The sequence below is a fragment of the Pipistrellus hanaki genome, assembly GCF_964339955.1.
Source record: "Pipistrellus hanaki genome assembly, chromosome: 10".
In the NCBI taxonomy this organism is placed as follows: Eukaryota; Metazoa; Chordata; class Mammalia; order Chiroptera; family Vespertilionidae; genus Pipistrellus; species Pipistrellus hanaki.
The window spans coordinates 571820-585228 of NC_140512.1; the positions used below are offsets into that span (position 1 = coordinate 571820).

A 13409-nucleotide genomic window follows, 5' to 3' on the forward strand; every position below is an offset into this window, starting at 1 on the left:
GCGGGGTGCCGCCCACAGGACTCGGGGTCCCTGTCCGGGAGCGACCCTCCACCCAGGCCCCGCGGCGGCACCGGAGAGAACGCCCGCCCGCCCGCCCGCGGGCCGGAGGGCGCCTCCTGGCTCAGGCTGACCCGCAGGCGCCCGGGAGCTCCCTTCCCTCGCGGCGGTCTCCCGGCAACATCCACCGCAGGAGGACCGGCCGAGCGGGTCCGAGGGGCCGACATCCCCCGGCAACCCGGAGCCGGCCGGCCGGCGCCTGCAGCTCCGAGGGCCATGCTCCTCCCTCCGGCTCTGGAGCCGCTGGGCCGGGTGCCGAGGGGCCTGGGCGAGGATGGGCCACGTGGAGCTGGGGGTGCTGAGGGCGCCCAGAGCACCCGGGCTGAGAATGGGGGGCACCCAGAGCCGGGCCTGGAGATGCCGAGGGGCGGGGCGCCCCTGGGGCTGGGGAAACCTGGCTCAGACCCTCTGCTCCCGAGGCCTCCCCTCCCCTGGGGAGCACTCCCAGGAGCACTCCCGTGGGCGGCCGCCACCACGTCCACCAGAGCCTCATCCACGCCGGCAGCTGTGCCCCGCCCGCGCGGCGCACCGAATGCCTTCCGTCTGCAAACCCTCCCCTCCCCTCCCCTCCCCTCCCCGGAAGCGGGCACCGGCTGCCCTGGGGAGACGGCCCCCCAGGCCCGGGCCGCACACGGCAGAGCTTCCCCAAGGGTGTGCGGCCCGGGGGACCCTGGGGGAGGGACACCTGGCGCCTCCGCCCGCAGCTGCGCCGTGACCCCCGGCGGCCGTCCGCCACGGAGCCGGCGGCGACAGGCAGCCCGGCCGGCCGGCGGCTCCGTGGCTGAGCATCGCCTATGAACCGGGAGGGCACAGGTTCAATTCCCGGCAGGGCATCTGCCCGGGTTGCAGGCTGATCCCTAGAGGCAGCCGATCCACAATTCTCTCTCGTCAGTGATGTTTCTCTCTCCCTCTCCCTTCCTCTCTCCCTAAAAACGTAACCCAGAGAAAATCTTTTAAAAAGATGAGCAGACACCGAGGGGAGGCCCCGTGTCCCCAGGACGACCCGCCCACAGCCCCCACACCCAGGCCTGCGCCCAGAAATGGCCCAGCAGCGAAGGGAGGCTGCTGCTCTGAGGCCTCGACCCCACAGTGGCAGTGTCCCCCCGGGCCCCTCCCTGACCCCCCGGGACCCCCTGACCCCCCGGGCCCCTCCCTGACCCCCCGGGACCTCCCTGACCCCCCGGGCCCCTCCCTGACCCCTGGAACCTCCCTGACCCCCCGGGCCCCTCCCTGACCCCCCGGGCCCCTCCCTGACCCCCCTGACCCCCCAGGACCCCTCCCTGACCCCCCGGGCCCCTCCCTGACCCCCCGGGACCCCCTGACCCCCCGGGACCCCCTGACCCCCCGGGAACCCTGAGTCCCCCTGGAACACGGACCACACCACAGGTCCCTCCGGTCTGCACTGTGTCCAGCCCAGCTTCACCTCCCGTGGGCACGGCTCACTGCCACACGCCCACGTGGGCTGCCCGCTCCACCAGCACAGGGGCGCGGCCCCTCCCTCGCACACACAGCCCCTGCTCCCTGTGTGGGAGCCGCTCCGTCCTGAGCAGACAGCTCGCTGCGGGGGATCCGGGAAACCACACGGGGCTGGGGTGGGGTTGGGGGGGTGATGGAGCCCAAACGACAGGAAAGCGAACAGACGGGTCCACTGGAGCCAGAGGGACCCCCGGGCCCGAGGGGACCGGACGCTGGCGGGAGTACGAGACGGTGACCCCTGACGGCGTCTCCACAGGCAGTGCCGTGGGGTTCCCTCCTTCCTCATCACTCGTCCCCTTCCTTCCGCAAAACCCATCCCGCCGGCGGCCACTCGGCCACCCTGTCCAGCGCTGGCTCACCGGGTGGGGTCAGAGGGGGAGCGGACGGCCCAGACCACCCCTGCGAGGCGGAGGGCGGCGCGGACAGCCGTGGCCCTGTCTGTGCGCCCCGGACGGATGCGGCAGGCACATTTTTTCCATTTTTCTGCGTTTCTCAGTTTCAGCAAAAGAATGTGCTGCTGCGAAGCAGGGCGGCCAGCCCACATCTGTGAGCCAGGCTCTCGGAGGCAGGAGCTGCTCAGACAAAGCCGTCTCTGAGCTGCCCGGGGCAGGGGGACAGCCTCAGGGACCCCAGCGTGCCTCCCCCTCCCCCCACTCCAGTCCCGCCCCCGCCCCCTGGCCGCAGACCCCACAGCCACCTGGTCCCACCCCGCCCCTCCCCCAGGTCAGCTTTCAGCCCGGGAGGGGGAGGGAGGAGGGAGAGGGGCGGGGAGGACAGACCCAGTGGCAGGAGCTGCTGGTTGGGCTGAGCTCACCTGGTGCTGGGCAGGCGCAGTCTGTCCAGGGAAGGGCCTGGGGCCGGTCCCCCAGGCCCTGTGTGGCCAGCGGCTCCCACACCCACTGGGCAGAGCCACTCTGATCCGGCCCCGGGGGAGCTGGGCCACCGCCCGGGAGGCCCATTCACAGACGCCCTGAGCCCTGGCCTGGGCGGAGTGTGTGTGTGTGTGTGTGCTGGGCGGAGTGTGTGTGTGTGTGTGTGTGTGTGTGTGCTGGGCGGAGTGAGTGTGTGTGTGTGTGTGTGTGTGTGTGTGTGTGTGGTGAGGGGGGCCTGGGGTGGGGTGGGCGGGCCTGGCGGTCAGTCGGGTCCGGCACAGTGGCTCCGCCCGCTCAGCTCTGTGGTCGCTTCCTCTGGAGTCCTTCCAGCTTCCTTCTCCTCCCTTTCATCTCGTAAACCCCCCGCAGGGAAACCCTCTGCTCTGCCTCTTCCCTTCAGTCCGCCAGCGCCACCCGGGGGTCTCCCCCAGGACCTGCCCCTCGGGAGCCCCCTCGCCAATGGGACCTGGTTCCCTGGCCCCATGCTCACAGCGGAGAACCCTCTGGCAGGCACCAGAATGGCCGGTCAGCCGTGCCCGTGCCCCTGCCCCTGCCCCTGCCCCTAGGTGGGGGCGTCGCCCCGAGGCCCGCCCTGCCCGCCCGCCGCCTGCCTGAGTGCTGGGGCCTTCCACCAGCCCGTGCCCTGCCCAGCCCGCAGGCCCTTCCTGACCAGGTGGACTCCCCGCCCAGAGCCATCTGCGGACTCACCTGCTGGGCCCCTCCCGCCAGCAGGCTGCGCACACTCTGGCCCTTTCTCCCTCTTCTCTGCCCTCTATCTGAAAGGTCAACCCCACACACCAGCTGGTGAAGAACTCCTACACATTCGTCAAAACCCATTTCAAATGACCCCCTTGTCACAGGACGTGGGACACTGTCCCCTCAGGCAGCACGTGCTCCGTTCCTGTGCCTGGAAGCTGCAGGAACAAGTCCCTGGAGCAGAGGGCTCTGCGTGTGGGCGGCCTTGGGGATGGAAGCATTCCCGGGTTTACCCCGAGCCCCACACAGAGTGGCACCCACCCCTCCCCTCGCCTTGCCTCGCCTCGCCTGCCTCACGGGTCGGGCACAGCCCCACCAACACCCCACCCAGCGCGGACACCGCCCGCTCTCGTCCTCCCGGACACGGCCAGACGTCCCTGCCCGCGGGCACCGCCTCCCACACGTGCGGGATGGGCCCCGCCCCTCGCCCCCGCCGGGCACCCCGGCCACTCCGGCACCGCAGGAAGGCCCGGACCCTCCGGTGAGGCACTTCCTCTGCTTGTTGTTTCCTGTCTCGGGCGGGGGCTGTCGGAAATGCAGGCTCAGCGAGCGGCCCGGCTTTCCCACGCCCCTCGCTCCTGCAGGGGAAGGCGGCCCAGTGCCAGGCCCAGGAAGGGCTGGGACGGACGGGCAGACAGACGGCGCTCCCAGGCTGGGCAGCGGCGCGGGGCGAGGGGTGGGTGTGCTCTGGGGCACGTCACACGGAGTCTCCGAGACTGCGTGGCCACGGGCCACGGGTCACACGGACACGTGCACATGCTGGCCTCGGGCGGGACCATGGCCTCCCTCCGGGGGTCAGGCGCCCGTCCCCGTCCCTCACCACCGGCTGACCCATCGGAAAACAAAGCTAACTTTTCACGTGGCCTTTTCCTCATGCAGAAACAGCCGTGACCACACCAACACGCACACACACGGTACGCACATGGTACACACACGTGTCATGGTAAGTCTACGGGAACTGAAACATGGCAGGATCTAACCCAAACAGGAGGCTCGGCCAGGGCCCCTCTGGCAACGGACACCTCGTTTGGGGCCCCCAGGTTCCAGGGTGAACACCCCAATGTCCCCCAGGGCCCTCAGCGACTCAGAGGGCTGACCCTCCTCAGCTGTCACCCCAGCGCTCCCCACGAGTCCCGCAGGGCGTGGGCGTGAGGACCGCACCGCCCTCCGGGTCCGCCAGGCCCGGCTCGGCCTGGGAAGAAACGGAAGCCGCAGGGGCGCCGGCGGGCACCCCGGAGGGAAGCACCCCGGCTCCACGGCCAGGGCGCCCGCACACCCCCAGCCGCCGGGAGACCGGCCGCCGCCGCTCCGACCCGGGCTCAGCGAGGCGGCCGGCGCTCGGAGGGTCTGGCTCAGCTCACCGCACCCTGCACGGCCCCGCGGCCGCGGCCAGCACGGCGTCCTGCCCGTCCAGACGCCCAGCAGGCCGCAGGGAGGACGGGAGCGGGCGCCCACGCAGCCACCCTGTCTGGTCCCCACCCTCCCGCCCGCGGGCCAGAACCAGGACGGCCGGCGCGGAACGCTCCGGAAGCTGTCCCGCCCGGCGGCTGCCGTGCCCGGCGCTCGAGGGCAGTGCCCGGCGTCGGGGACACGAGGGGCCGGGCAGCAGGGGCACGAGGCCAGCGAGGCCGCCTCACCCACCGCAGGAGCGCGGGGCCTCCCGCCTACAGGGTCCGGTTTCCTCTCCCCGTGCCCCTGCCGTTCGCTGCCCAGGCCCCTGACCTTCCCCGTGCTCCCTCAGACACAGCCGCACCGGCGGCAGGCCGGGCGCCCTCCCCTCCCGGGCCTTACCGTGAGCCGCTCGGCACAGGCCGCTGGCGCTGCCCGGCGCGGGGAGGTGCGGGGGCGAGGTCACTGGAAGAGACGGGGGTGAGCGGCCGTCCCCGGAGGCGGGCCCCGGAGGCGGGCGGGACCGGGCGCCCTCCCCGCGTCCTCACCATAGGGTGTTGGCGGGGGAGACAGGGGAAACGCCGGGGTGGGCGACCCGCAGCCGCCGCCGGTCCTGCTCGGAGAGAAGGCCCTGCCGTCGGCCGCCCCCTCGTCGGGGGTCCCCACCTGAAAGGGACACGGCCGGGCCGCCTGGTCAGGGCCTGAGGGCGGGGACGGGGACAGGGCTGCTCCCCACCCACAGCCCCACCCGGGGTCAGGGGCAGAGGGAGCGGAGACGGGTGGGCGGGGAGGCCCTGCAGGGGGCTGCAGAGGGCGTACCTCCTTGGCATCGGCTGGCGACAGGAACGGTGGGGTCCCCCACCCGCACTGGGGGAAGGCCGGCCCTCCCATGTGGTTGTCGTACTGCCCGAGGCTCGGCTTCCGGAACCTTCTGCGCAGCAGCTCGTCCCCCGGGGAGCCTGTGCGAGAGACGCTGCGTCACAGGGGCCGCTGCACGCTTCTCAGAGACATGGCCTCCGGCCACCTCCCGGCGGCACCAGGAGGGCCTGGAACGCCGCTGCACACAGGAGGGGCCAGGAAACACGGAGAGGGAACGCTGACCCAGGGACGGTGCGAGTCCCAGGGCCGGGCCCAGGGGGGGAGGGTCAGGGTCGGGCACAGGGGGGGAGGGCCGGGCACGGGGGGGGGGGCCGGGCACGGAGGGGGGGGAGGGCTGGGCACGGGGGGGGGCAGGGCCGGGCACGGGGGGGGGGGCAGGGCCGGGCACGGGGGGGGGAGGGCCGGGCACGGGGGGGGCAGGGCCGGGCACGGGGGGGGGGGCAGGGCCGGGCACAGGGAGGGGGTTGAGGGCCGGGCACGGGGGGGGGGGGTCAGGGTACGAGAACAGCCTCTCCCGGGAGCACGGAGGTGCCGGTGGGGTCGGGAGCAGTCTGAGGGAGGCCTGGCCACGCTCCTGCCCGGCTCCCCTGTGAGCTGTCCCCGAGGGCAGACGGCGGCGCACAGGGACCCGCTGGGAGCCGTGGACAGGCTGGGGCTGCTCCTCCTGCACCTGAACCTCCTTTGTCCCCCCCCCCGTGTGACCTGCTCTCACACGGCCCTCAGCGTCACAGGCGGCTCGGCCCCGGCCCACCTTCGGGGCCACCTCTGGGCTCTCACGCAGGGATGCGAGGGAGTTTCTAGAACCCTCCAAGTGTGCGGTGGCACAGAAGCCGGAGCCGTGTTCTGGCCTGACCTCTGACCTCCACCCACTGAGGTGAGTAGTTGTCCCGGGCCCAGGGGTCCTCTGTGCAGGCCGAGGGTGCCCCGGGCACAGCGCCCCCCCAGGCCGTCCTCAGCCGCTCACATGGCGGGCTCCTGGGCCGAGCACCTCCGCCTGGCGCCAGGCGCTGAAAGCAGGCGTCCGAACACCCGGCTCAGCAGCCCATCAGCTCTGAGCGACACCACACGCCACGCGGTCACACACGGAACACGCCGCCTGAGCAGGCGGAGCCCGAGCCGCCCGATGAGAGGAGGGGGAGCACGGTGCTAGTGGGGACCGGAACCGCCTGCTGCCCGCTCTGCCTGCCCGCTGCCCGCTCTGTCCGCCCGCTGCCCTTCTGTCCGCTCTGCCGGCCCGCTGCCCGCTCTGCCCGCTCTGCCCGCCTGCTGCCCGCTCTGCCTGCCCTTCTGCCCGCTCTGCCCGCCCGCTGACCGCTCTGCCTGCCTGCTGCCCGCTCTGCCTGCCCTTCTGCCCGCTCTGCCCGCTCTGCCTGCCCACTGCCCACCTGCTGCCCGCTGCCCGCTCTGCCTGCCCGCTCTTCCCGCCCGCTGCCCGCTCTGCCCGCCCACTGCCCGCTCTGCCCACCCGCTCTGCCTGCCCGCTCTGCCCACCCGCTGCCCGCTCTGCCCGCTCACTGCCCGCTCTGCCCACCCGCTCTGCCCGCTCTGCCTGCCCACTGCCCACCTGCTGCCCACTGCTCGCTCTGCCCGCCCGCTGCCCTTCTGCCCACTCTGCCCGCCCACTGCCCACTCTGCCCGCTGCCCGCTCTGCCTGCCCGCTCTGCCCGCCCGCTGCCCTTCTGTCCGCTCTGCCCGCCCGCTGCCCGCTCTGCCCGCTGCCCGCTCTGCCTGCCTGAGGCCAAGAGCCAGGCCTGTGCTTGGGCCATTTGTGGCTCGGGGTCAGCGGTGCACAGCCTTCCTGCCAGGAGGTCAAGGTCATTTCCCAGTGTCACAGAGGTCTGACTTTGTGTCTGTTTGCTGATAGGAACCTGCTGACGTGACTGCCCTGAGCGCAGGACACCCCTGCCGGCCGGCTTCCTGCCGGAGGCGGGCACTGGGAGGACATCCTGCTGCTGAACGGAAGGCGAGGCCCGCCGCGGGGGACGGGGGTCTGGGCGGCGGTCAGGGCCTCCTCCCCGTCCCTGAGTCACGTTACACAGAGGACAGGAGACGCTCTCCAGGCAGAGCTGCAGCCACGCCCCGGCCGGTGGCTCCGTGGTGGGAACACCCCCCCCACGTCCACGGCGCGGGTTCGATGCCTGCACACGCCCGGGCTGGGCTCCGGGCTCTGGGCTCTGGTTGGTCCACGTTCTCTCCCTTCCTCTCTCGGAAGCCAGTGAGGACGTTAAAGATCTTTAAAGGAACAGTCCCGGGAACTGAGGGTGTGCTTCCCACACCATCTCAGCACCCTCCGAGGAGCAGCATCCCGCCCGCTCGGCCCTTCCTCACGAGAGCCAGGAGTCACAGGACGCGCTCCCTCCTCGGGAAAACCTACGAAGCTGAAGCCACTGGTGGTCCCCAGCCTGACCCCCTCCCGTCCACACTGCAGGTCACTGCCTGCCACTGTGGTCACCCGGCCTTCCCAGTCTGGCTGGGCAGGACGGCCGGGCTGCTCCTTCCCCTGCATCTCGGCTATGGGCCCTGCAGGCCGGCTCCTCGGGCAGGGCCCTCGGCTGCAGCGTCCCCACCGGCTGCCTGTCCTGTGCTGGGCCCTGGAGCTCCCGTCCTGGGTCCCGCCATCTCAGCCTGCCCTCCGGAACCTGCCTCTCCCCATCGTCCCTCCGCACGCCCCCACCCACTGGCAGGACCTGCCCGGCGCTCAGCCCCCTGCGCCTGGGGCAGCACAGGGGCCGCCCTGCCCCGGCCCAGGGCCAGCTGCCGCCTCCACCGCTCCCTCCTCGCTGCCTGCCCAGCACGACGGGGGTGCGCCGGGAGGCTCGGCTCACCTTGCGGCCCGGGGGCCCTGCCGGCGTCCTCTCCGCGGTCCTGCAGGCGGCCGCTGGCCCGGGGCCCGCCCCCCACACCGCCGGGGGCCGAGGGGCTGCTGGCCAGGCTGCCCAGCTTGTTCAAGTGGGTGGGGAGGGGCTCGAAGGTGGGGTCCAGCTCCAGGATCAGCCTGTTGAGCTGCTCGATGGAATGGTCGATGTCCAGGGTGGGGGAGCCGGGGGTGGGGTCCGGGCTGGGCTCCGGGCCGGTCCCGTTCACCACGCCGACGCCCGGGAGCCGGGCTTTGCCGGGGGCGGGCCGCTGGGTGTCGGGGGGGTGAGGTCCGGAGCCCATGGCCACTCTGCTGCCGGCCCCCCGGGCGGGGGCGGCCGGGAGCCCCGGCGGGGCCTGTGCCGCGCGGGCGCTGTCCGCCGTGCCGCGGGCGACCAGCCGGGCCTCCCCCGCGGGCGCGAAGCTGTACTGGTGGGTGGCCACCATCTGCTGCTGGCGCACCCAGGTCTGCGTGGAGTAGCCACCCGGCTCGTAGGCCTGCGCCTGGGCCAGCGCACGGGGCGCCCGGAGCTCGGGCCGCGGCTGCTGGGGCTCGCAGCCGCCGAACGCCTCCCGCCCGCACAGGGGCTCCCCGCCCAGGCCCAGGTCCGCGCCCTGGGCGCCCTGCGGGTCCTCCCCGGCGCTGCTGCCTAGCCCGTCCAACAGCAGCGAGTTGTGGCTGCTCTGGCGGCCGGCGAAGGGGCCCAGGGCGGCCGACGGGTGCCCCTCGGAGGAGGACAGGGTGCCCACGCTGCCCGCGCTGTGCAGGTCGTGGGCGGGCACCTCGTCGTCCAGGATGTCGGTCTCCCGGTCCTTGGGCGTGGTGTCCCCGTTCACGTGGACCTGGGCCGGCACCACGTGGCGCGTCCCGCTGACCTTGCCGCCGGCATCAGTCATGTCCGGGAGGGGGGTGCTGGGGTCCTCCAGGCCGAAGCCGCTGAGCAGCCGGTCCAGCTCGGCCTTCTCCTGGGGGCTCAGCCCCCGCGGGCCCGGGGCCGGGGGCTCCTCGGTCCGGTCGGTCCGCGCCGAGGCCGTGGAGTGGCCCGAGTCGCTGCTCACCGACAGGGCGTGGTCGCTGTGGTCGGGGCTGCCGGCGGGGCCGGCGGGCTCCGGGGCGCTCTTCCTCCGCACCGTGGCGTACAGGCTGCCGTCCACGGGGCCCTGCGTGTGCAGCACTGGAGGAGGAGGAGAGGCGGTCAGTCAGGGGCGGGCCTGGGAATGGGGTGGGCATCTGTCCAGACAGGCCCGCTCCCAACGGACAGCCCACAGGACCAGGCCCGGCTCTGCCCCGAAAGCCACGGAAGCAGCCCAGGTGTGGGCTCACAGGCGTGTGGCCAGGTGTGTGCTCACCCGTGTGCTCACAGGCGTGTGGCCAGGTGTGGGCTCACAGGCATGTGCTCACAGGCGTGTGGCCAGGTGTGGGCTCATAGGCATGTGGCCAGGTGTGGGCTCACACATGTGTGCTCAGGTGTATGCTCATAGATGTGTTACAGGCACTCCTTCCAAACGCTAACCACTGAGCCCCAAAGGTGCAGAACTGAATGTAATGCCCCAGCCCAGCTTCCAGCAAAAAGTCAGCCCCTGGGGTCTCCCAGCGCCGCCTCTATGAACCTGTCCTCCTGGGTGACAGGTTTACTTAAAAAACCAATGTTTTGCCTGGCCGGTGTAGCTGAGCGGTTGAGCATCGGTCAAGCCAGGAACCAACAGGCCACGGGTTCGATTCCCAGTGAGGGCACATGCCTGCATTGCAGGCTCCATCCCCGGGGGGAGGGGGTGTGCAGGAGGCAGCCGGTCCATGATGTCTCTCTCTCTCTCATCGATGTTTCCATCTCTATCCCTCTCCCTTCCTCTCTCTCGCTAAAAAAAAAAAAAAATCATTAAAATACATCAATTTTTAAGAAAAGCAACTTTGTGCCCCTCCCCTGAAGGTCTCTGCGGAGAAGCGGGCCGTCTCTGGCAGGAGGGGGGCATTTGCATCTACCCTCCCCCCTCTTTCTGAGTTTCTTTGGAAATGCCTCCGAGAACCTCTCCTGAGGGAGCGGGCCCCTCGACGGCGGGGCTCACCCAGCACAGGCCAGGCGGCGCGGTCCTCAGAGGCGGAGGGGGGCCGGGGAGGGGCGGGAGCAGAGGGGGGCGGGGTCAGGGGGCAGAGGCGGGAAGAGGAGGATGAGAGGGGTGTGGCCGGGAAGGCTGCTCTAGGTGTGGAAGAGGGAGCCCGAAACCGGGTGGGGCCCACGGCTCGTCCCAGCACCTCCAGAGCCAGGGCGGCGGCCGCGGGAGTCCCCACAATGGGGGCCGCAGGGGCCGGGAGCCCACAGGGAGGGACCGGAGGCTGGGGCTGCGATGGAGCCCGCTGAGCTCCCCCCAGGAATTCCATCCGCCTCGTCTGCTCTGCCCCGTAAAACGCAGGAACCCCAGACCCAACCCACCGCTGTCTGTGCCTTCAGCAATCGAATGTTTTCCCTGCCGTTCCACACGCACACGCCACTCCTTAGCCACGACCCCCGGTCCCCGGTCCCCGACCCCCGGTCCTGAGGCAGCTCCTGTCCCAGGGAGGCCGGGCTCGGCAGCCGCTGGGCGGACGAGCACTTTGGCCCCGGCCGGTCCCCATGGCCGCTCAGCTGGCCCAGGCTCAGCCCGTGAGGGGCGGCCCCCCCGCCCCCCCCCCCGCCGCCCCGCCTGCCCCGCTGCGGGATGGCTCCTCTGGACACGGCCCAGCAGCCCCCGGGGTGCTCCCCGCGGCCTCCCAGGGACTCACTCCCCTGGCCACCAGCCAAACCACCCGGTACGTCCAGTACACCCAGAACTGCCTCCACAGCTCCCCGTGGCCATGGAGGCGCATGGCCTTGGCCCCCAGGAGACGTGTCCAGAGGAGAGACAACCCACCATCTGCCTGTGTCCAGCGCTCTGCGTGAGCACAGCTCCACGGGCTCCACTCTGCCAGGCACAGGGCCCAGGGCCGGGAGGCGGGGGGTGGGGGGGGGATAAGGAGGGAGGGAGAGGGAGGCGGGCCAGGGGGGAGGCAGGGACCTGCAGGGAATGACCTGAAAAGGAAGGGTGGGTTCACGACAGGCCAAACTGCTACGACGGTGCACTATCAGAGTGAACTCCTCCGCATGCAAATCACACCTCAATGTAAAAATGATCGTGAGCCGAAACCGGTGTGGCTCAGTGGACAGAGTGCGGACTGAAAGGTCCCGGGTTCATCAGGGGCATGTACCTTGGTTGCGGGAACATCCCAAGTAGGGGGTGTGCAAGAGGCAGCTGATCGACGATTCTCTCTCATCCATGTTTCTAACTCTCTATCCCTCTCCCTTCCTCTCCGTAAAAAATCAAAAAATATATTTTTTAAAAAATGATGGGAGCCAGGCCGGCCTGGCTCAGTGGTTGAGCATCAACCTATGAACCAGGTGGTCAGGGTTTGATTCCCCATCAGGGCACATGCCTGGGTTGTGGGCTCGATCCCCAGTAAGGGGTGTGCAGGGGGCAGCCGATCAATGACTCTCCCTCATCATTGATGTTTCTCTCCCTCTCCCATCCTCTCTGACATCAATAAAAATGTGTTTCAAAAAGTAAAATAAAAATGTTCATGAAATGAAGACAGACCTGAGACGCACACAGAATGAGCCCCCCTGCGGGGCTCCCTCCTCCTCTGCCTCCGCCCCAATGGCAGCCCGGCTCTTCCTGGGCGGCGCCTGGCCCTGACCTCCCTGCGCATTAGCCGTGCCTCCTCCGTCCTCAGGCAGCTGCCCGTCTTCCTCGCCTTCCGGGCTTCCGGCATTTCCCTGGGGGGCGGCCTCCCGGTGCCTCGCTGGGGCTGCCCTGGCGCCACGGTGTCCATCCCGGGCGCAGAGGCTGGGGGACCGGGAGTCCCCTCGTGTCTGACCACTGCGTGTGCCTGACCCAGCTCCACGGACCTCACGCTCAGAGGACCGTGCTGGGGAACGGATTTAAAAAACGTATCCGGTTCCGAAAGCCCCTGCCCAGGCCACGTGCAGTCGTCCGTCCCTCCGGGGTCGCGGCAGTGCTCTGACTGCTGCCAGATCCGCGTACGCTTCCCTGCCACAGAGCCGCCTCCGCTCGGTACGAGCGCCTCCCTTTGGTGGAACCGCTTCCCGCGGCGCAGGGAGAACCCGGCCAACAGCCGCCCTCCCGCCCACCCACCGCCCTGGCTTCTGAGAACATCCATTCGGCCGCAGACCCCGGGCAGCCGACGGCAGCCTCACCGCGCCCTTGGCCTCTTTTTATAAATCAGGAGCAGCCAAGGATGGTGGCAGACCACTCCGTCCCCAGACGTGACGTGACGTGCGGCCTGCCTTCTGACAGACAAACGCCACTGCTCCCCAGGCGGCTTCCAGCAGTGCCCCAGCACCTCCTTCTCTTCCTGAGGAGGCATGCCTGGTGAGCCCCAACCCAGAGCCGGGCCCCCAACCCAGAGCCGGGCCCCCAACCCAGAGCCAGTCCCCAACCCAGAGCCGGGCCCCCAACCCAGAGCCGGGCCCCCAACCCAGAGCCGGGCCCCCAACCCAGAGCCGGGCCCCCAACCCAGAGCCGGGCCCCCAACTCAGAGCCGAGCCCCAAACTCAGAACCGGGCCTCAAACTCAAACCCAGAGCTGGGCCCTCAACTCAGAGCCGAGCATCAAACTCAAACCCAGAGCCGGGCCCCCAACTCAGAGCCGGGCCCCCAACCCAGAGCCGGGCCCCCAACTCAGAGCCGAGCCCCAACCCAGAGCCGGCCCCCAACTCAGAGCCGGGCCCCCAACTCAGAGTCGAGCCCCAACTCAGAACCGGGCCTCAAACTCAAACCCAGAGCCGGGCCCCAAACTCAGAGCCGGGCCCCCAACTCAGAGCTGAACCTCAAATTCAGAGCCGAGCCAGGCCCCAAACTCAGAGCTGGGCCCCCAACTCAGAGCCGAGCCCCCAACTCAGAGACAAGCCCCCAACTCAGAGCCGAGCCCCAAACTCAGAGCCGGGCCCCCAACTCAGAGACAAGCCCCCAACTCAGAGCCGAGCCCCAAACTCAGAGCTGAACCCCAAATTCAGAGCTGAGCCAGGCCCCAAACTCAGAGCCAGGGATCCCAACTCAAAGCCGAGCCCCGAACTCAGAGCCGAGCCCCGAACTC

At 70.5% G+C, this 13409-nt stretch overlaps 1 protein-coding gene across 1 annotated transcript in view; it reads right to left on the bottom strand.

The window, feature by feature from the left end:
- TNS3 (tensin 3) overlaps window positions 1–13409 on the bottom strand; it is an 88028-nt gene that overhangs the window by 17144 nt on the left and 57475 nt on the right. Inside the window, 4 exon segments of the mRNA XM_084897703.1 lie at window positions 4953–5015; window positions 5099–5216; window positions 5370–5509; window positions 8255–9460. Coding sequence (XP_084753829.1) covers window positions 4953–5015; window positions 5099–5216; window positions 5370–5509; window positions 8255–9460 — 1527 coding nt within the window.